The sequence below is a fragment of the Oncorhynchus tshawytscha genome, linkage group LG34 (genome assembly GCF_018296145.1).
Source record: "Oncorhynchus tshawytscha isolate Ot180627B linkage group LG34, Otsh_v2.0, whole genome shotgun sequence".
Classification (NCBI taxonomy): Eukaryota; Metazoa; Chordata; class Actinopteri; order Salmoniformes; family Salmonidae; genus Oncorhynchus; species Oncorhynchus tshawytscha.
Genome location: NC_056462.1, coordinates 4,076,747 through 4,099,529, shown reverse-complemented (window position 1 = coordinate 4,099,529; position 22,783 = coordinate 4,076,747). Strand labels below are relative to the sequence as shown.

The window sequence follows — 22,783 nt, the reverse complement described above, 5'->3', positions numbered from 1 at the left end:
TTAAAAAGGTTGGAACTGTTTCCAATGCCCTTCCTCATGCAGTTCATTTTACAATTTCAATAAAATTCCATATTTCTCTTCAGTGTAATATTCTTTGGGGACATTTTTGTATAACCAGTTCCTATCACACACTACATGATAGTGGTAGTCATATGGCAAATAAATGCTCGATCCATACTGGATAGAAAATTGATAGGATTGAATGATCAACACTGGAATGCGTTGCACAACCTGTCCCAATTCAACTACATGAATTTGGATTTAAGAATAGCTGCATATTCTGGTTTAGTGAACATTTAGGATCGCGTAGTCCCAAATGTCATTGCATCAGTAGTTGACTGTACAGTATGGTTTGCATGGATTCAATGTTGTGACCTCTGGCCAGACAACTCGAGCTGGGGTGTAATCATTAGTCAGTTGCAACGTTCCGTTTTGCAACAAAGGAGTTTAATTTGGACTAATTCGGGTAGGTATTTTCGTTTTCTTCCTTTTAAGAAACGCTTTGCAACAATAGGCGTAATGAATATGCCCCTTGCGTGGGTTGTCAACACTTATGTACACGTCAGTGTTTCACGAGAGCTAGGGGACCAGGAAGTAGCGCGAATTATGTGCAGCTGATATTCTGTATATTTGAAAGGTGAGTCTTCTCCCCCATTTACTGTCCATATGACATTTTCTCGGTGCTTTTTTTATGTGCTGCATTATTGGCATGAAAGCTTCTTTCAAAAATCTGCAAACTCGTTCTAAAACGGGTCTGCCCGATACCTTAGTGACAGCCACCGGTTTGCTAACCATTCATTAGCCAGTTAGCTTTAGCCGAAAAGCTTTAATGTATGCTTTGCCTAGCGCAGTTCCTAAAATAATGTAATACGTTGTAATAGTTAAAGGTATTTCTTTTCATAGTCGACGAGGCAACATTACATTGGCTATAAAACTACTAGTTTGTACTGTACAGTAGTTGCAAGCAATGTTGTTGCCTACTGCTGAAGATGAGGTCTAGGTAGCTAGCTGCTTTTAGCAACTAGTATTTACACACTAGCGTTGTCAATTAGCTTACAAAACAACTTAATATTCCCCCGGAAGCCAGAAGTTAAATACATTTTCAATTTACTCTATATTGACTGTAGGCGGAATGCCCTAAGAGGGGAAAAAAATCTGAATGTAGAAATAAACAATACCCAAACGTAGGACTGTTGTAGACCCATGTAGTTCCTCCGCGAGATTTGCCAGACAATTTAAACAGAGTTATTCTGCTGCTCTATGTTTGCTACATACTTCAGTCGTTTTGGGGGTTGTACAGAGCAAGTAGCCAGCAATTGAAGTATCAAAGCCAATGAATGATTTCAAAACGCTGCTTTAACCACGTGTGGCTCTGGCCCAACCCATCGGTTTCAGTGACCAATTAGAATGGTTAGAATGTGTTTGCGTTCTATAAATAGTTGGGTGGGTACTCAGATCCAGACTCATTGCTGGGAAGAAACTAAAGGCTTCTGCATGCTTTGGATCGGCTGGCACCTAGAGGAGTGAACAAGTGTGCTCTCGTACTCCCTTTGAAGACCTTCACTTTGAAAAACAAGTGGCAATAGTACTGTGAGATGCCATAGGCAGTATACAAAATAGCCCGAATTAATCAAAGATATAGCAATTACGTTCTTAAGTTAACTAGGATGTTTGATGCAGTATTTCTCAAATAAAAAATGTGCATGAAAACGAGTCGTCTATTGTTGAATGACAGTGAACACTTCATTGAAGAATCCCTACTGTTGACCAATGAGCGACGAAGGGAAAAATGTAATGTGCACGAACAGCTGAAAAACCCCTTTGCCACATTTTCTTTGCAGTGCTACTTCAGTGCCTTGTTGCAAACAGGATGCAGGTTTTGGAATAGTTTTTATTCTGTACAGGCTTCCTTCTTTTCACTGTCAATTAGGTAAGTATTGTAGAGTAACTACAATGTTGTTGATCCATCCTCAGTATTCTCCTATCACCTATAACTGTTTTAAAGTCACCATTGACCTCATGGCAAAATCCCTAAGCGGTTACGTTCCTCTCATGCAACTAAGTTAGGAAGGATGCCTGTATCTTTTCTTCCTCCTCAGCTGGAAGGATGGGCAGGCAGAGGAAGAGAGTGGTGACCGGCGAGGCTGACCCCCCTCCCACAAGGAAAGACGAGAAGCCTGCCACCCTACAACGCAAGGAGAAAAAAAAGAAGCTCGACATTGGCAAAATCTTCATCAACATCTCCATCGGCCTCTGCATCTTCAGCCTTATCTGGTTCTTCTATGCCCTTTACATGCGTTCCTCGCTGGCCAAACGGGTGGTAACTTTGCACCACTCGCCGCCTGTCCTCGATGTCAACAGCACCAGCGCTGAGGTCTCCCCTGAGAGGTTTTGGGGATCCTACCGACCCCAGGTCTACTTTGGGATGAAAACCAGGAGCCCAAGATCTGTTGTCACAGGTACTAGACTGTCGTTTCTCTACATTCATCCTTAAATATTTGCTAATACCATTGACTAAAGTGGCAGTTGGCAATAACTGTGTGTGCTCTGTGGCAAGCAGTACTAACCTGTTAGTTACTTGCCAGAGGAACACAATGGAAATAAGATGTATAAGTGTTAACCTCATATTATATCAGGGTTTATGTTAGGAGCCTACCTCTTAAGGAGCCTATCATTACCCCTTAAGGTCGAAGGATTTTATCTTATTTTCAGAGGTAGACTGGCTCTGGCAGCTAAAACAGCCAAATACCCTTATCTAAACGTGATCGATTATTAATTGCGATTTGGTTCTAGAAATATAAAGCCCTTTACTTTCATGTCACATCAAAAATCATTTTACAAATGCTAATTATACTGTACAGTGTTTTATCCGGCTTTATCACAGTTGCAGCCAACAGTATTTTTCAGTGACGACACGTTTCTGGCGGCCTTCTTCCGTTACACACAGGTGTTCGGAGCATGCTAGTAAGCACAGGGTGACCGTTTGTCTACCGTAAACACTCGCTATAACATGGAGATAAGACCGCGTGGGAAGACGAACCCTATCTTTTTATTTCTCAAATGGTAATTGAAGCGAGCTTGCCATTCAGGTGCATAGACAACTAGGCAGGCTTCAGCGCGTCACACACCACTTTGCAATGAACTGGAGGCAGTATGGATTTTGAAAACATATACTTAATTGTTTGAAACCGTAACGTCTTACTACATATTATGAGGCATGTCTTCCCTTGCTTCAAAGTAGCCTAGCCAAAATTCAAACAAACGTGCAGGTAATTATTTTTTATAAAGACTTCCATACGCCATTGAAACCAACTGTCCCGTAGCCAAAGGCATTATCCTAGTCGTATTAACAACCCAGGCTAGTTGTCTTTAGATCTCCACTCTTTCATAATTTCTAATGGATATTTTCATCTGTCTCGTGAAACCGCTAATTGTATTAGGGAACGAACATTCGCGCATAGCATTAATGCCGTTTGCGCATTTATAATGTGAATAAACAATATTTGATCAACATTTTAAGCTAAACGTTCGGATCTGTTATATGAGCCTCGTTGTTTTTTTGTGTTTAAAAAAAAAATGTAGCCTAGGCCTACTGGTTGTATGGTTTTGGGATCTATCGTCTCAACTGTCCTTGTCTGTTATTTCTTTCTCGTACAGAACAAGCTGACCAAAATTATAGGTCAACTTTTCTACTATGGGGGATAGTAGATTGACATAGGCGAGTGATTTTTCTTTTCGTTACTCGTCTCGTTGGTTGCGGAAAAGTACATGTGGACAGCTATTCGTCAAATTGCTAATCAGAATTCGGTAGGTAGGACACACGCCATTGCATCCTCAAATTGCCTGTTTTGTTAAGATGAATAACCGTAATGTGATTTATTTCATTCTGAGCACCATGGGTGGACGCTCTAACCAGGTTACGCACCTAACTGCGTATGGATCCGTTACATTTATTAAATGTCCGGTAAATTAAAGTGCTGCTGGTCAAATGTCCAGCGCCACATTTCTCAAACGGAAACCCTGGATTTTTGGGTTTCCGTTAGAAAAATGTGGCGCTGGACATTTGACCAGCAGCCATTTTAATTTATACATAATCCATGAACATGTTTAACATTTCATATTTTGGGGAATGATGAAATAAATAAAATCAATAATGTGTTTCCATTTTTCTACAGGGATGATGTGGATGCGTCAGTTCTCTGAGGTGGACGTGAACCTCAGGCACACATGCGAGCAGGGCGACAGGCTGCAGGGCTATGGCTGGCTGATGCATGATGGCCTCAGCTTTGGTGTGCAGGAGATCCACGACAGCGACTTTACGCTCACCACAGAGTTTGTCAAGCGGATGGGCGGTGAGCACGGAGGGGACTGGACCTGGAGGATCACAGCCAAGCAGCATGTGAGTGTGGCAGGATACATTCACATACCTTTAAACCCATATTTTATTCTGATTATTTGTCCTACATTGAAAGACATTTGAGTTTTGAAACTATTCATATTGTCTAATGGTATGAAAAAAAAAGAATTAGAATGCTACTGAACACAGAGATTTTCTCTCCCATTTCACTAAGTTTCAAAACATTTTCTCCATCTTACTGAACATGACCCAGTTCTCCTTCCCCCAGAGTTCGGCTCCCCACGCGCCGGTCATCTCCCTGATGTTCTACGCTGCTGCCGACACCCAGGGTTACCTGGAGGCCCACGTGGAAGAGAGGAACCGTCTAGGTTCCATCACTGGGTTCTCAGAGGAGCTGGGGAATTTCAAGATCACCTTCCGCAAGCCTGTCGCTGGGGAGTCCTCCAGTGCCAAATATGCCAGGTAGGTACTCCTCCCAAACTGCTAACGTTAGCATTTTCTAACCCAAAAACCATCAACAGAGAAAGACTTTTGAAAACAGTGGACAAATATGCCACAATAGACCTTATTAATATAATGTAAATAATACCAAGCAATATTAAATACATGAAGAAAATCAGAAGAAGATTTTCTAAGTGAAAAATAGAAATAGCACATAATCAATCTTTTTCAATAAAGTCAGTGAGCCTGTCAAGAGGGAAACGTGATATGTGAAAGAAATCATGTAGTATGAAACAAAGCATTGCAAATAATAAAGGCACAGCTGCTAGCGCAATGCATTGAGACACAAAGCAGAGCTAGGACATGTCCTCAGTGTCTGCGATGAAGATGGCCAACCAAACTGCTGTTCTGGCTCTGATATAAAGGTTTTGTTCAACCTTTTGAGGGACAGAACAGAGAGACATTGATCTGTTCCAGTGGTGAGGACAAAGTCAATAGAGACTCCGATGCATAGGAATTGAAGGAACAGCAAGATTTCATGAGGAGGTTGCATAATCAAGCCACAATGCAGGCCAGAAAAGAGTGTTGAATAGAAGGTCGGAAGAGCAGGAACACAGCAACCAAAACAAGCCGATCACAAGTGTGTCTGCCATTTAGACAGGAAAGGACAAGGCTCCTTTTCAGTTTTCATTCAACATAACACATCGGTCAGTATGCGGTACTCTTTGTCCCTGACCCTTGGCTGAAGTAGTATGAAATCACAGGTCTTGCCACTTTCCAGGAGGCCAATGCACTCTGAAGGGTATAAAACCCTATGGTGACTGCAGGTCAAAGATATTGGTGCCTTGCTCCAATGCTGAGAGGAAGCTTTGGAAAAATTAGAACATGAGAGATTCCTGCTACCTTCAGGGTGGTTCACCTTTGTCTTCTCTCCTTTCCTCAGCTACAACTACCTCCAGACCATGTCGCCAGGCTTGGAGAGGCTGACGGACATTGTGAGGAACAGCTTGAACCGCAGATTCGTCTACAGCCACCCCTCTGGCGAGAAGAGGCAGTACATTGCGGTGGACACCTACAAACCCCAGCACCAGCCGAAATCAGCCGACCCCAGAAAGGAGAGCGACTTTGTCCTGCACCAGGTCACCGTCCAGACGCCCTTCCAGATTGAGGTCCTGTTCGAGTCTGGTAGCTTCCGCGATCGTCCCAACCAGCTGTCAGCGGCGGCCATGACAGAGGAGCTGGAGAAGAGGAAGGCGGCGTTCGACGCCAAGTTCGAGAAGACGTTCGGCCTCCAAGCCAAAGGCTTGGGCCAGGCCCAGGTGAAGTTCAGCAAGGCGGCGCTGAGCAACATGCTGGGCGGGATGGGTTACTTCTACGGCCAGTCGGTGGTCCAGTCGGTGTACAATGAGTACCCGCTGCTCTACCCCGAGGGTGCCCTGTTCACCGCCGTGCCCTCGCGTTCCTTCTTCCCCCGGGGGTTCCTGTGGGACGAAGGCTTCCACCAGCTGCTGCTCAGCAAGTGGGACCCCCAGGTGACGCGGGAGGCCACGGCTCACTGGTTGGACCTGGTCAATATGGAGGGATGGATTCCCCGGGAGCAGATCCTTGGCGACGAGGCGCGCAGCAAGGTTCCTGCCGAGTTTGTGGTGCAGCGCAATGAGAACGCCAACCCGCCCACCCTCTTCTTGGCCCTGCAGAAGCTAGTGGAGCAGCTCCAAGCCAACCCGGACGCAGAGTCCTCACGGCCCACCCTGCCCTTCCTCCGCAGGCTCTACCCCCGGCTCCAGACGTGGTTTGAGTGGTACAACACCACCCAGACAGGCCCGCTGCCCAACTCCTACCGCTGGCGGGGCCGTGACAAGGACACCAACCTCTTCCTCAATCCCAAGACGCTGACATCCGGCCTGGATGACTATCCGCGGGCCTCGCATCCATCAGCGGAGGAGCGCCACGTGGACCTGCACTGCTGGATGGCCCTGGCGTCAGGCACCATGGCCAGCGTAGCCCGGCTGCTGGGAGAGCCACACCAGGAGTACGAGCGCACCCACCAGACGCTCAGCGACAACGCACTGCTGGACGAGCTGCACTGGTCAGACCAGCTTCGCTCCTTCAGCGACTATGGAAACCACACGCAGGCGGTGTCGCTGCAGCAGGAGAAGGTGTACGTGCCCCCAGGGCAGCCGAGGCACCAGTTTCCCGTGGCGCGCCTGGTGCGCTCGGTCCGCCGGGCCCCCAAGCCGCAGTTCGTCAATGCTTTGGGCTATATCAGCCTATTCCCCTTCCTGCTGCACGTCCTAACGCCCGACTCGCCCAAGCTAGAGCACATCTTCAGAGACATGCGGGATGCGGACAAGCTGTGGACGCCCTACGGCCTGCGCTCTCTGTCCAGGGCCGACCCACTCTACATGAAACGCAACACGGAGCACGATGCCCCCTACTGGCGGGGCCCCATATGGATCAACATTAACTACCTGGCTGTCAGGGCCCTGCACCACTATGGCAACACTGAGGGGCCATATCAGGAGAAGGCGGCCACCCTCTACCAGGAACTCAGAACTAATATCATGAACAATGTTTACAGACAGTATGCAGAGACTGGGTATATATGGGAACAGTACAATGACAGCACGGGCAGTGGGCAAGGGAGCCACCCCTTCACCGGCTGGTCGGCACTAACTGTTTTGATAATGGCTGAGCAGTATTGACACTGATGCAAAAATATCATCTCGCTTTTTGTAAGATGCTCTCTTAAAATGTGCCATTTTTACTCCCTCCATCTGTCTTCTTAATGCCAACAGATGTTAGGTCTATGATTTTAAGATTTTCTTAAATAATATGATTTTCTCAAATGATAACTAAACAACTCCAATGTTCCAATTCTTCACCTTTGGCTGTCTCATTGAGTGTGTGCACAAAGCCCATACCCCAAAGAACGCATGAAAGGTTATTTTTGACTACCCCATATACTTCTCAATGAACTCCCCAAGTGCCGCCTGACTGAGAGAAGTCTGTCTGATGGCAGAAACCTTTTAAGAACTATAGTAACAATAGTAGTAGCAAAAGAATAGTCTTGACATAAATCATTCAAATGGTATCATATCAAGACTACAGCAGGAACTAATGCACTTTTCAAAGTCAATCATTCAAGTGTTTTTTTTTTTGTCTCCACAGATGTTTTCTGTTGAACAAAATAATACTTGTATTGAGAAATAGTGTATTCAGTCTTAAAATATTTGATCCCTAGGTTAATTTTGTTTTCGGGTTGCTTTGTCCTGTCATACAATCTCATTTAAGCCCGTATAAAATTGAGAAATAAGTTTTGATGTCGTCAAATGTTTTGCTGCGAACAAACGGTTTCCTGTTAATTTTAACAATGCAAAACAAGACGAAGATGTATTGTATCTCCACTGGTAGCAGATACCGTGAGTGGCACGGATTAACATGACTAACTTCATTGCGTTGGTTTGTTACATCTTCAGTGGAAAGAACAATAAATATGTCAAACCCTTATGTATTGTTTCTGACTGCTGATTTCCTTTTTTTTTTCAGTGTCTGTGGGAAGGATGATTTACATTCAAGTCATTATCGCCTTTTAGGAAAGACGCATATATTTGCTCAAAATCTACCATTGTGTGGTGTTACTCTAGCCTCTGGTTTTGGTAACCAATCATTACATATTAGCAATTCAATGAAAGTAGATATTTTTTTAAATAGTTTATAGCAGTGCTTATTAAGGTGCATTAAACTACAGCTGTTAATTTACACTTCTAATAGGAGTGACCCTCCAGATCGGTAACCGGTGACTGGGTCAATTTGTCTCGCTTTGATTCCTTGCATCCTCTCTCCTAACCTCCTCAACCATATTGGACGAGATGGTCCATGGATCCTTCCCTGGGAGCTCTTTCTCCGATGGGTTTTAAGAAACAGGAGAGGCGAGGAAAGATGAATTGAGAAAGAGCCACTATGGGAGCCTGATCCTGGTCCTTTGTCAGACTGCGACACACGAAGGACAGCCGCTGACGTCAATCCGCAGAGAGTCATTGTTTCTGCGGTGCCCGTTACCATGGCGAGGCGTCGTTGTGAAGGGGCCCATGGGCAAATTGGATAAAATGGACAGGCTCGGAGTGCATCGCCGGTGTCAACTTCTTTTCAAGTGTTGACATGTAGAGAGTCGAGACACATACAAACACGACAGGAGCATAGTGTACAGTGGCTAGATCTTTGTTAACACAGCAGTGTGTGTGTGAACACCATTACAGAGGGCCTGGCTCCTGATTGCACTGATGTTGGTTTCCAGCTTCCACGTGACCCTGGGACAGAATCCTTTCTGGCTTTCATGTTATCACAGCCTTTGATTAGATGTGTAGTTCAAGGTTGGTCTCGGCGCTGTCAGGTTTGCAGTTCTATAAATAGGCCTATGCTCAGGAGGAAGAGGCACTGGCTGTAGCTAGTCTGGCTCCAAAGTGCAGTTAGAGAATGATTGCAAAAGTTGAAAAAGAGAGCAACGCAACATTCAGTATTTATCTTAAAACTGTCATCACCAACATAAAGCAGACATCTTTTCTGTGTTCTTGTAATTCCCCTCACTTTTGGGAAGTAGGCTACTGGAAATGTATTAAAAAACAGAAGCGCAACTGCCATAGTCCTTATTTCACGTTCTGCTAATGGTGATTTATCCTTTTTATTGATATACATAGAGAGAGACATTTATTGTTCATCGTCGTTAGCCCAATGTAGAATAGGTTTGCAAAAGTCCCGTAACTTTCCCCAAATTCCCAGGTTTTCCAGCCTACTGATTCCGGGAACATCCCAAACAAAATTTATAATGTAAAAAAAAACCTGGGAATTTTGGGAATGTTAGCAACCAACGAGTGGAGTGTGGAAGTGATAGTTCACTCTGTTGTTCAGTAGGGAGCAGATGTGTCAGAGGTTCCACATCAGAGGCCGACAGTGCACAGGGTTTAGCACAGTGGTATTCAGACTTTTTCAGCGGAGACCGTAATTTTTCCACCAGAATTTCAGTGGACCCCATTTTTTTTCCACAAGTATTTGTTGCAACCCCACCCCAAGTGAGACAACCTTAAAATCGGTCAATTTAGATTTTTACATCAACAAATAACCTTAAATGCAATGAATTTATCTCTTATCAAATAAGTACATAAGTACATTTACTCAACATTTCAATAAAATTTTATTTCTAAAAAACACATGTATATTGTTCCATACAATAATCTGTACTCTTAAATATTATATATATTTGTTTATCACATTTTGGGGAAACCACTGCAGTTCCCACGTGACCGGTTTAGCACAGTGCTGCTGGGTCTAATGTGCAAGGGTAATATATTGTTGCTTTAGAATTTGACCCCTTGACCTGATAATGCAATGCTGGTCATCATGGGCCTTGGGCCTGAGTAATACGGTAGAACCACAAGCACACACCTCTCTCACTCTCACACTGAGGAAATGTATTCCACATTTCCACATCCCCTCCAAGCAATGGCAGTCAGTCAGAAAAAAATGTGTTAATTCCTTTGAAGAGAGCGGCCCATCAGTGTGACTAAAGCATTCACCGAGCATTTCCCCTGTTCCGAAGACCCCTTTTTTCACAGTGAAATGGGATAATAGCCAAATGGCATCGGAGCTCACTAATGTGGCTGTATAATAAACAGATGAGTCAGGCCCATGGTGTCGGTCTATTCATTGGTGCATTTTCTCTGTATGGATTTACAGCCAACAATATGTGAGCTTCCTCTGGAGAATTTGTGACTGCCCAATACCCTGTTAGAAGGAAGCAATGTGTTGGGCAAAGTCTCACATTTCAATTATTGCATTGTTTGCCTTTAAAAAAAGCAAATGACATATGGAGAGCATCATTCAAGTAATGCTGGTTGGAGATCGAAATGAAGAACCCCTCTTTCAGCACAGCTATCTAGAATGCAATGACTAGAAAGTTATGCTAGAGGGAGCTGATTAATAACCAAGTGTTTATTTATTCCAAATGGACCCTTAATCCCCTGCCTCCTACCCCTTAGGACTTCCTGTAGACATGGAAGGCTTGGATGAATGTAAGCAGTATGGTAAATAACTTTACCTTACCCTCTGATAGGTTGGGTGGAGTTTTGCTTATCCAATCCTTTCAGATCTACAGGAGTGTCCAGGACAAGGGGTCCATTCGGAATTGAACATTGTACTGCCGGCAGATTTGTACGTCGGGATGTTAAGGAAATGTTTGGGGTTAGAGTTAGGTTAATGGGGCTGAGGTTAGGGTGAAAGTTATGGTCAGATTTGACTGTTTTCCCTCACCTTTTGCCCTTTGTCATTTTTTTCTCCCTCTTTCTTTGTTTTGTGTGTAAGGAGTATTTTGACACATTTGTTGGTAAAATACACTGTAAATAAATGTTGATTTGATTTGGTTAGGCATATGGTGAGTCTGACCGACGTCAGGCACCATACAAAATCTGCCGGCCGCATATAGCAACACTTCCAACGAATCAAGCTTTTCTGGAGTTGGAGAAAAGCTCTTTTTGAATACAGTTCGACTATCGCTTTACACTTACAATTGAGAAGTGCAGTACATTAGCCCTATAAATGGGTAATTATGCTAATGGATCAATTTGTGTAACATGTGATGGTGGTAATGAAGAGTATCTCTAGGCAATTCACTGGCTGTGCGTAGATCCTAGATCATTGTTTCATGCTGGCACGTACATTAGAGTCAATGGAGCGTGTTCTCATAGATACAGGGAGACTTGTCAGCGGCTTTGTCCTGGGGTGATATGATAATGTGGGGGGGAATCACCTGACTCTCCGCTGACACAGGTTTTCAAATTAGGTGAGAATGCCGGCAGCCTCTGGCTCTGTCTATGAGCTCACGCTATGACGTTTAGGTTTGTTTGTGCGTGTGACTGTGTGTGGATTCCACAACACACCCCGTGGCTAAACTGGCCCCTCTGAGCTCGGCTAATGTTTTTCCCTCACTCCCAGCTCCCAAACACTCATTAGCGCGTCTCACAATGATTAAAATGCTGATGTTGACGCCAAGCGGCGGGCGTACACTCTGGTGGCGCCTCGCCTCTGACATCACTGCCTCTCCCAGGGGAGAATGGGATGTCGATAGACGCAAGAGCGGAGCGTTGAGTGTGTGTGTGTCCGTCCGTCCGTTAGCAAAACAAAACAACATCCTCTTCCTGCGCAGTTCCCTGTCTTCCCTCCCCTCACTAGTTAGGCCTATTGTCCTCACCACCACCGACAACAAATGCCCTCCACACTTTCTTATCTTTCATAATAGAGCTCCCCTGATATGCCACCACACTCACTCCCTTCCTCCCTCCCTTCCTTCTCTCACCCCAGGACTGGTTCTCGCATCTCTCCGTGACCCTCTCCCCGCCCTCGTGCCCAGCACCTCTACACTTCTGCCCCCTTCAGAAGCCTACAGTGCATTCCAGCAACCAGAAGCACCCAGCAGCAGTCGCTCCATCCAGTATCTCTACAGTACCCACACTGCCCTCTGTGCTGGTTATGTAAAGCCTGGCCGCTATAAATAGTGCTCACCCAGGATCTTTTGTCTTTACCTGCTCTTCGCTCTTAGCCCAACAGTTTTATATCTGGAGTGAAGCTGTGGAAAGCTAGTGCCATGCCGAGCGGCCGTAACCATAGTTACTTTTGTTAGCCCGACCGAGCCTTTGCATTCTCTCAGTCTTGTTGCCTCAGAACAGCTGCAAGTTATTTGTTTGTATTCACTGTTCCCTCTCACTATCTATCTCTATCTATATATCTATCTATCTATCTATCTATCTATCTATCTATCTATCTATCTATCTATCTATCTATCTCTCTCTTGTGATTGTGCATCAAAAAGGTGATTGAATCACTGTTTGGCCTATCAGATATCCTTTATTTCGAGCGTGGACTGTCATCATAACCCATTCTCCCTGTTGCATATTGTCTATGGATCAAATAAGCAAGCCTGCTTCAAACTCAGCAGTCAATATATGCTTGTAGAATATCTCACAAATGGCAGTCGAAGGCAGTCAGAATGTTGGTCCCTATTGATTTTGAATAGTACAGATGGTTTTTAAGTGGGGTCTATATTTTGCGTGGACATTTGGGTAGAGCATTTTGTGCCCTTGGAGGTAGTTGTTGCACCTTGCAGAGAAAATCCTACAGCTTTCCTCAGCTTTGTTTTAACTGTATAATCATCACCCTACTGTACATGTGATTTTCACTGTTCAAGGCCATCTGTCACTCGCAACACAATGACAGCCTAGCACTTCAGGTTCTATTTCACCCTGAGTAACTTCCAACCAAGCTAAATATTGCCCTTACCCTCAACATCGACCACAAAGGGTATCATTTCACTGTTATAATTTCACTCTGCGTTCCATTACGCCACTTTAACTTCCAAGCCTCTGAGTAGTTAGGTAACGGCAGGTAGCTGGCACAGGGCCAGTGGGACCAGCAAGTTGGCCTGTCAGAGTGCTACTCGAGTGGGGATCCTGTGGTGAGAGGAGCGCAGGGTTGGGTAGGGGCCCAGATGAGTGTGAGATGTGTGGGGGTGTTTTGGGGAGGGGGAGGGCTGGGTGAACCGCTGGAGCTGGAGCCCACTGCCACCATCTGCAGTCCCGATTGGAGAAAGAAGTGCAGGCTCTAATCCCATCGCTGCTGGAGAGGAGAGGAAAAGAGAGGAGAGAGGGAAGGGGCGGCCGGGGACAGAGGTGGGCGAGCGGACGGGTGTATTTTAAGAACACAAGGGAAACCTGCCACACCGACCAACAGACAGGGGCCTAGTTACCCGGGCTTCCCTAACCCATCACTCCCACAGAGACAGAGAGAAAGAGCTGCTCCTTCAAAAGAAAAACCACGCTTCCGCTCCTCTCTCTCTCTCTCTTTCTCTCTCTTTCTCTCTCTCCCTCTTTCTCTCTGCTCTCTCCATCACCCGGTGTTTGAATGATGGTATATGTAACTATGCGTGGCCCAACGAGAGAGAGATAGAGAGAAGGAAGGGATAAAAAAAACTTGGCAGCCGAGGCGAGCATCTTGTATTTATAGCGAGTCGTGTTTCCGGCAGAGGTTTCTTGGTGTTAGCACTCCCAATCCATTTTATTCGCTTCTCTTCAGAAGCCCTATTCTACATCCATCCAGGTTTAGACTGAGATGTTCTCTCATCTGTTGCCTAAGGGGCTATTTCATATTTTAATGTGGGGGACTTTCTTGTCAGAAATGGACTGGGTGGGGGGCGGTTATAGGATTTCTCCTTCTCTTTTTGTGGTATTTCCTCCAAAAACCTGTTGTATCTAGGTAATTAAATTCAAATGTATCGGTGAATAAACAGCTCTTGAGCTCAAGCCTAGATACTGGATATAAATTATTATGGTTGTGTTCCCCATAGTGTGCTACTTTTGACCAAAGCCCTATGGGGACTAAATACGGAAAAGGGTGCCATTTTAGGACACAGTCCTGCATTATAGAGTATGATAGTGTATGCATTTCATTACCATATGGATGGTTTCAGGGGAGGATTCTCTATGCTCTGTATACAGTCTTCCCTCTATAAGGAATTGTATATAAAGTATTATCTCTCTTCTCTACCAGGAACTGTATATGTCCAATGGGGAGCTTCTAATGACCACAGATGTTATGCTTTGATGAGGGTTAATTGGCACCTTCATTCAATTGGCTAAAGAGAGAGTGCATGCTTAACCCTTATCCCTATATCCTTATATAGGTCTCCTAGGCCTTTCAGCATGCTCTGCAGTTTCCCTCAAGCATCCTTCTTTGTGTGCTCTTTCAGCAATGGGATAGGCACCATGTTTACTGTAGGTCATCCATGATATGTCTCAACTGGCACTGTATTCCCTACATAGGGCTTCGGGTTAAAAAAAATGTTTTACTGTAAAGGAAATAGGTGCCATTTGGTTAACAGCCCGGTTTAAAAATAAATTTAAAAAATCACACCCAGTTCAATAAAAAGATAGCCTGGTCCCAGATCTGTATGTGCTGTCTCGCCAACTTGACAATGACCATAGGAGTTGACCAGGCTAGGACAGTTTTCAAAGGTCCTTATTCAATATGTAGGTCATTATTGTCCTGGTAAAGGAAGTGTGTTTCATCATCTGTAACTTTATTAATAGTGGTGTAGCAATGATTGTGTTGTACTTCTATTATGTGTCCCAAATGGCACCCTTTTCCCTACATGCCATGGTCAAAGGTAGTGCACTATATGGGAAATAGGGTGCCATTTGGGATGGACATTATTCAAAGTGTGCCTCCTGAACCTGGGAAGATATCCTTTCATTCCAGCCATGTTTTGTGTTTTAGCACTAGCCATCTCGTTGAACATTATTCTTTGATGTCAACGCCATGCTATGATCTAGAACGAGCATCCAATCCTAAAACTAGCCTACCAAATTCCATAATAGAAATCCGACTTCTTTTACACAGAATACAATAACACCTGTGTCTGATTAAACTTTTACATGCACTAAATTGGGCTCTGTGCAATAATCTCGGTAAGTGCTGACATTACGCAAATCCATTAGGCTTCTTGGCCCTGTGGTATTTCGCCAGGGAGCAGAGAGGTTAGCGTGCACTCTGCAGTTATCTTAACAGCGTTCTAAACCCTGTGGCTCTAAATGGCACACTATTCCCTATATAGTGCACTAGCTTCGACCCAGGACCTGGTCAAAAGTAGTGCACTATATGGTGCTATTCGGGACGGATACCTCTGTGTGATCAGATCTGTTTTAATAGACTTCAATGGGTTTACTTGAAGACATCTCCGAGAGACGTAACATTTCGAGGCCCTAGAATTAGAGCAGCTAGAGGCACGTCACTGAGGTGAAAACGATTTGTTCCAGAGAATGTCAAAGCCTCGCTGGCTGGCGCGAGCAGTAGCGCATTAGGCTATTATCATAACTTAGAAAGTGGACGGGGAGTGCTCCTCTCTCCATATGCAGTTACGGCAACGATTTTGAAGATCCATTCTTACTCTTCAAATCGGTGTAATTTGCGAGCTAGGAGAGAACACAACTGAGATGGCAAACCATGTGTGTTTTATTTGAAATTGCCTACCTATAAGTTTTACAAGGAGACCCCCCACATGTATTTGGCTTTAGCGAGTTTAGGTAGGCAATACCATTACCACTTGTCATCATATTGCAATATGTAGCCTAGACTCTCGTTTCAATACACTTGTGCAATAATATAGATTACATGTGAAATTAATTAAGCAGGGAATATGATCCAATGAGCTTCCATAGCGTTTATATGGTGACAGTGCTCAAATCTGCACTGGCGTGTTCCTGAAATCACCCATGTAAGGGCGATGGAATGTGGCTATACAAGGGTGCTTTCAGGACCGTGGACAGCGCAACGACTGATTTGCGCTGCCGGTGTGAAAGTGTACACTGAGTGTACAAAACATTAAGAACACCTGCTCTTTCCATGACAGACTGACCAGGTGAAACTCAATATTAGGAAGGTGTTCTTAATGTTTTGTACACTCAGTGTTTATCGACTTTTTGACATCATAGAAAGAAAACTCATGCACATAACAGGTTGTCCCCTCGATTTAAACTACTTTCCCCATAGGGACATGTGCTACATCGCCTCTATGGACCCAGCATCAGATAGTGAAAATAAAACGCCTTTTTTATTGTTTGAAATGTCAACGTCTGTGAGGACAGGTTGGTTCAACCACTGAACACTTCGGGGTATTATCGATTTCCCCCGCATACCTGAAAGGCCAACCCTTTAGATAGCCTAGTGTTTTGTAGTTTAGGCTCTCAGCACGGTGACAACACCACCACAGCGGTCACGTTTGCTATTAGACAACGATGGAAGTGAATGAGTGAAAACAGTTCAGTGCTGAGCAGCAGCAGCGTGTAGGAAGCAATTACCAGCAAGGACTTTTCCTGAGTTGCATTTATAAAAGAAAACAGCATCCAGGCCTACCTTTCTGTCGCCCACATGTGCTCAGTGGGGCCACGACATTAGAACTGATCGAGTTTGAAGTAGCAGCAGCTACACTATATATACAAAGTATGTGATACAAAAGTATGTGGACATCCCTTCAAATTAGTGGATTCGGCTATTTCAGCCACACCCGTTGATGACAAAATTGAGCACACAGCCATGTAATCGCCATAGACAAACATTGGCAGTAGAATGGCCTTACTGAAGAGTTCAGTGACTTTCAACGTGGCACCATCATAGGATTCCACCTTTCCAACAAGTCAGTTCATCAAATTTCTGCCCTGCTAGAGCTGCCCCGGTCAACTGTCAGTGCTGTTATTGTGAAGTGGAAACATCTAGGACCAACAATGGCTCGCCCGTCAAGTGGTAGACCACACAAGCTCACAGAATGGGACCACCGAGTGCTGAAGTGCATAGCTCGTAAAAATTGTCTGTTGCACCACTCACTACCAAGTTCCAAACTGCCTCTGAAGCAACGTCAGCCCAAGAACTGTTAGCCGGCAGCTTCATGAAATGGGTTTCCATGGCTGAGCAGCTGCATACAAGCCTAAGATCACCATGCTCATTGACAAGCGTCGGCTGGAGTGGTGTAAAGCTCGCCGCCATTGGACTCTGGAGCAGTGGAAACACGTTCTCTGCAGTGATGAATCACGCTTCATCATCTGGCATTCCAACAGACTAATCTGGGTTTGGCGGTTGCCAGGAGAACACTACCTGACCCAATGCATAGTGGCAACTGTAAAGTTTGGTGGATAATAAATAATGGCCTTGGGGCTGTTTTTCATGGTTCGGGCTAGGCCCCTTAGATCGAGTGAAGGGTATTCCTAACGCTACAGCATACAATGACACTCTAGATGATTCTGTGCTTCCAATTTTGTGGCAACAGTTTGGTGAAGGCCCTTTCCTGTTTCAGCATGACAATGCCCCTGTGCACAAAGTGAGGTCTATAAAGAAATTGTTTGTCAAGATCGGTGTGGAAGAACTTGACTGGCCTGCACATAGCCCTGACCTCAACCCCACACAGAGCCCTGACCTCAACCCTATCAAGTACCTTTGGGATGAATTGGAACGCTGATTGCGAGCTAGGCCTAATTGCCCAACATCAGTGCCGACCTCACTAATGCTCTTGCAGCAATGTTCCAGCATCTAGTGGATAGCCTTCCCAGAAGAGTGGAGGTTGTTATAGCAGCAAAGAGGGGGGGGGGACCAACTCCATATTAATGCCCATGATTTTGGAATGAGATGTCTGACGAGCAGGTGTCCAGATACCTTTGGTCATGTAGTGTACAACAATAATCTCAAATGTTTCAAGGATTAGGTCTATAACCTCTGTTATAAGGTGACCCAGTGCCTCTCTTTTGAGTTTAAGGTGTGTCATCTTTTGATGTGAGCAAGTGCATTGCCTAGATAACCTACAGGTTGCATCCCAAAGGGCACCTTATTCCCCATGGGTCCTGGGTCAAAAGCAGTGCACTACAAAGGAAACAGGGTGCCTACAACTGTTACCTTGTTATGTTATCCAAGCCCATGGTCAAACTTTCAGAACCAGTTAAATATTGATGGGTGCAGTAACTTCAGCTGCCACAATAGAAGGGGGGGGGGTATCTCTTCTTCCTTGGCTACATCACAGTTAACTTGATTTGTATAGTATCTCTTCTATTAATCCTACAGTGAAGTGAAATTGATGCTTAGTAGCCTAACCGTAACGTCATATGGCCTAAAGCCTTCCCAATCTTAATTTGTTTACTTTATGAGAAATTAAGTTATCAAGTGTGTTGATTGGTGGCAGAAGACATTGTACATCTCCACACGGCATCGAATGACCGTCTAAAAGCTACCATGTTTTCTAGTCGACCGAGTTAAATGCAAGAACACTTGCCATGCCACAGCCATGATATATTGTTATCATGATTTGATAAATCAAGCGTTTATTCTCATACATAGTATTAACATACCCGATGGTAAATCAATGGCAGTCTCTCTCGCAGATCCAAGAGACTTGTTGCAACGTCAGAATCGTAACTCTCCTTTTTTTGGGGAAGCCCGTCACATCCTCTGTCCATGTATGGGCATGAAGTTTACACGCAGCGGGGAATCCTCTCACTGGAGCCGATGAATGGGGGGAGGGGTCTATCGACCCGCCGGAGTGTATATAAGGAGAGGGAAGCCACTGGTGTGAAACCTACCCACAGCAACAGATAGCCGAAAAGCTACAAAGCGATACAACACGCAGTCATCTGGACAAAAAGGAAATTTCGAAATATTTATTGACACCTTTTTACTCAAACGACCACCAGCACATTTCGGGGATAATTGACGACCCCGTGCATCAGAGGGGAAAGGACACATAATTTCTATTTGTTTCGTTTAGTTTAAAAAAAAATCTACCTACACTTACCTGGATTGACAGACTTGAAATAAATCTCGCAATCATGCTGAATAACATGGATTTGAACTCTAAAGATTCCTTCTACCCTCAGTTTGAGAATTGTAACGGTTCTTCCCTGGGGATGGAAAATAGCGCTCGGAAAGATACCCAGGAGATGTTTTCGGACGCAGAGAGAGGAACACCTGCCCAGTTTACCGCTGGTAAATTCGCAGTAGCCTCTTGCTGCATTGCATAATGTGATAAATCAATATGCTTGCATTGATAGTTTGAATAACATAGTTTGTGGTTGCACATTGTGTTTTATTAAAAACATCGCATGGATTTAATTTGTCCCATTTGTAGCGGTGCATGTTACGCATGTATGCTTATTGATTACATAACGACTTTAATTTATGTGCATTTTTCAGTCTAAAATCAACATTTGTAATGACAAACTTTCCCTCTTTCTTTTTCAGAGGGAGCACCTGTAACCCTGAAAACCGAGGCCTCCAACTCAGATTTCGCCTTTAATCCCTGCGAGGGGCCCAAAGGCAGCTACTCCTCCTCCCTCGCCTACTCAGGCAGCTTCTATGTCGAGGCGACTCAGGGGGGGCCGTGCAGCACAGAGACATTGCTCAACATGATCACAGAAATTGTCGGTATTTCTACGTTACCAATCTCCGAAGTTCAACTGAGCACCATGGACAGCAGCAGCTTCGGCGACGCCGGCGTCCAGAGGCAATCCACCTGCAGCGCCACCCCGCCCCTGTACTCACCGGGGCAGACATGTCCCAGCTACCCCGACGGTCAATCCAGCGGCCAAGCTCAAGATTCAGCCTCTCCCCAGGTGAGCTTCGGCTCCCCAGCTCAAGTCCGAAACCAGAACAGCACCACCGAGCCACAGTCAGAAGCTGCGTCTTTTCCAGTAGTGGTCAAGAATGAGTTCGAGAGCAGCTGTTACGAATGGGGCACGTTCAATAAATCGGACTCCTATTTGGAAACGGGCTTCCAATCATCAGAAACGTTCCCGATGTCCACTGACTTCCCGTCTGACCAACAAGTGGATGTAAAGGACCTTTTGGACTCATTTTCCCCAATGTGTCCTAACTCAGCGATGGAGTTCAAAGTTGAAGGCGGAATCAAGCAGGAGCAGTGCTATTCTGACACCTGCTCTCAGAGTTTCTGCAGTTCTCTTTACTCCAACTACCCAGTGCCAGTCATGGACCTCTCAACCAACAACCTCCTCAAGCCAGCTATGTTTCCCAACATGGAACTTCCGCCATTATCTAATCAGTGCGATTCGTCTTGCCAGCTTACCTCACCAGCTTTACCCAGTACTATAGACTCAATTCTTTACTCCTCCTTATTGCCAGACTCATTTGCCCAAAGTTACACGCCGCGCGCGCAAAAGGCACCGCGTGTCAGAAAAAGCCCCGCGGCCTCCACCGGGCCTGCCAAAGAGAAACCCTTCACCTGCCCCATGGAGAACTGCGACCGGCGCTTCTCCCGCTCGGATGAACTCAACAGGCACATCCGCATCCACACCGGACACAAACCCTTTCAGTGCCGCATCTGTCTGCGCAGTTTCAGCCGTAGCGATCACCTCACCACCCACACCCGGACTCACACGGGAGAGAAGCCGTTCTCCTGCGACGTATGCGGCAAAAGGTTCGCCCGGAGCGACGAGAGGAAAAGGCACGGTCGCGTGCACCTGAAACAGAAAGAGAAGATGGAGCTGAAGCCACAAGTGATCAGCGCGTGGCCATTTACTCTTCCCGATGGAATTTGAAGAGACACCACTAGGCACACGAGTAGCTCTGTCCACACAACATTACAATCTTTCCGTCGAAGATAAAAAGCTTGACAGTTCATTGCTGATTACAGGTCGACGTATCAACGTTTGCGGTGTGACATATAGGTCGAGTGAAATTGGTTTGACTGTGAAAGTCTCTATAGGGAGTCTTAGAATAAGGATGTTTTGCGAGTTTGATTTGCATAATGCTATATCGGAAAGTGAATTGTGAAAAGGGTCTGCTCTTTCGACCCTGGTTTACTTGCTGCTGCTGACTCTATGCAACACATGCATAACTTGATTGTAAAACCTTCCCGAGTTGACAGCTCAACAGACACGTGTTGTATTTCTCTGTTACAATCAACCAATTTGGTCATGCCAAACCAAACACCAAGGCATCATAACAAATGCCTGCAGCAGTTCAGCACCCTTTCGTCTGGACAGCTCCAACTTCAAACCTCGACGAAGAAATATACCAATAAGAAAACGAACTGCATCGAAAGTGCTGGGCTGTATTGCGCTTATATCTAATTTGAGATATCCTCTATCCACTAGAAAGTCTTATATTTTATGCTTTCGAGGCTTTTTTTATTCCACTAACACTGCAACCAGTCAGATAGTGTTTCTTCAAATGCATGCTTATGTTCATGTGGTATTATTGAATATAGCCAACAAATAACGTAGTCCTCCACTTGCCGAATGGAAGTACAGGAGACTTCGTTTTATGACATGAATGTAACACATTATTCTTGGCTTTAGTCACGAAGCGGTCCATTTGTGCCAAGGTTTTGAGAATTTATTTTGCTTTGCTATCAGTACTCTATTGATTGGTCTTTGTGTTGTATTTAAACAAAATGGTTGAATTATTACATCGTGAAAGTTATACCATAAATGGAAAATAAATATATTTGTATGACTGTACTTTGTATTTTTATAGCTGTGTATATACATATTTCAAAAGACCACTGTTTAACCTTGAATTGTTAAAGTGGAAAAGGCTTTCTTTCTTTTTGAAACGTACTCACAATGTTTTACGTGTATCTTTTGGAGGGCTGGTAGCAAAATAGTGTTTTAGAGAGATTGTCATTTGATATAAATATATTTCTAAGACAAGTGAAAGATGACCTAACTGTTCGTATAATAGCGACTCGAAATCTCATTTGATTCCACTGCTAATCAGTTCGCGATGAGGACTATAGTGTTAAACTAGTAAGTCATTATACATGGCTCTGGTACAGTACGATGTACTGTATTGAACTGTCAAGCCAGAATTGACTAGCAGCACAACACAAAAACATTGCTGTTGAGTAATCAGGTAGCACACATTGCTGCGAGTTTATGTACTTTTCAGATGAGATGATTTAAGACTTGACAAGGCATTGCTGATGAGGAAGCTATTCACTTTAGCAAAACAAAAACTATGGTTATGGCTTGGCGAGAATGTCACCAATCAGTCAGGGTACTGTAAAAAAAAAAGTGTTTTAACTCGCATTAAGTTATATTAACTGCTTGGGTATATCATGAATCTTGTATATATACACAGTTTATACGAAAATACTTTCGATAAATTGAATATTGATGTTGTTATTTTTATGACAAATGTTTATGAATAAAATGTTTGGTTTTCTGGAAACATTGCAAGAGTCATTTGTCCATGCATAGAAATTCCTCAGTCCTTCCTCACCTATGCTGACAACTTCCTTTATGTAAGTAACACAGTATCTTCCACCAAAAGCAGTCATATGGATGACTATTGCGGCTGTTCCTAAAAATACACGTTCTAACGGGGCAACCTAGCACCAGCAGATAGTGGAATCCTAACATTAGACATCACAGTTCTATGTAATGT

The 22,783-nt window shown here is 44.6% G+C and overlaps 2 protein-coding genes across 8 annotated transcripts; both read left to right on the top strand.

Annotated features, from left to right (window-relative positions):
- Window positions 1-531: 531 nt before the first annotated feature.
- On the top strand, window positions 532-8,308 carry LOC112231722 (mannosyl-oligosaccharide glucosidase). 7 transcript variants are annotated; one of them, XM_024398454.2, is made up of 5 exons: window positions 532-637; window positions 2,100-2,459; window positions 4,176-4,399; window positions 4,626-4,819; window positions 5,742-8,308. In XM_024398454.2, exons 2-5 carry the CDS (start codon window positions 2,108-2,110, stop codon window positions 7,501-7,503), a joined length of 2,532 nt encoding a protein of 843 aa, XP_024254222.1. In that variant the 5' UTR covers window positions 532-637; window positions 2,100-2,107; the 3' UTR covers window positions 7,504-8,308. The 7 variants fall into 7 exon arrangements, with proteins under 7 accessions (XP_024254222.1, XP_024254220.1, XP_024254221.1 ...); XM_024398452.2 differs by having other exon boundaries at window positions 4,611-4,819; XM_024398453.2 differs by lacking the exon at window positions 532-637 and adding an exon at window positions 1,637-1,930 and having other exon boundaries at window positions 4,611-4,819.
- Window positions 8,309-18,047: 9,739 nt separating this feature from the next.
- Window positions 18,048-22,567, top strand: LOC112231728 (early growth response protein 4-like). Its single transcript, XM_024398471.2, has 2 exons — window positions 18,048-19,363; window positions 19,619-22,567. The coding sequence occupies exons 1-2, from the start codon at window positions 19,207-19,209 to the stop codon at window positions 20,929-20,931; spliced, it is 1,470 nt and encodes a 489-aa protein (XP_024254239.1). The 5' UTR covers window positions 18,048-19,206; the 3' UTR covers window positions 20,932-22,567.
- Window positions 22,568-22,783: the final 216 nt, after the last annotated feature.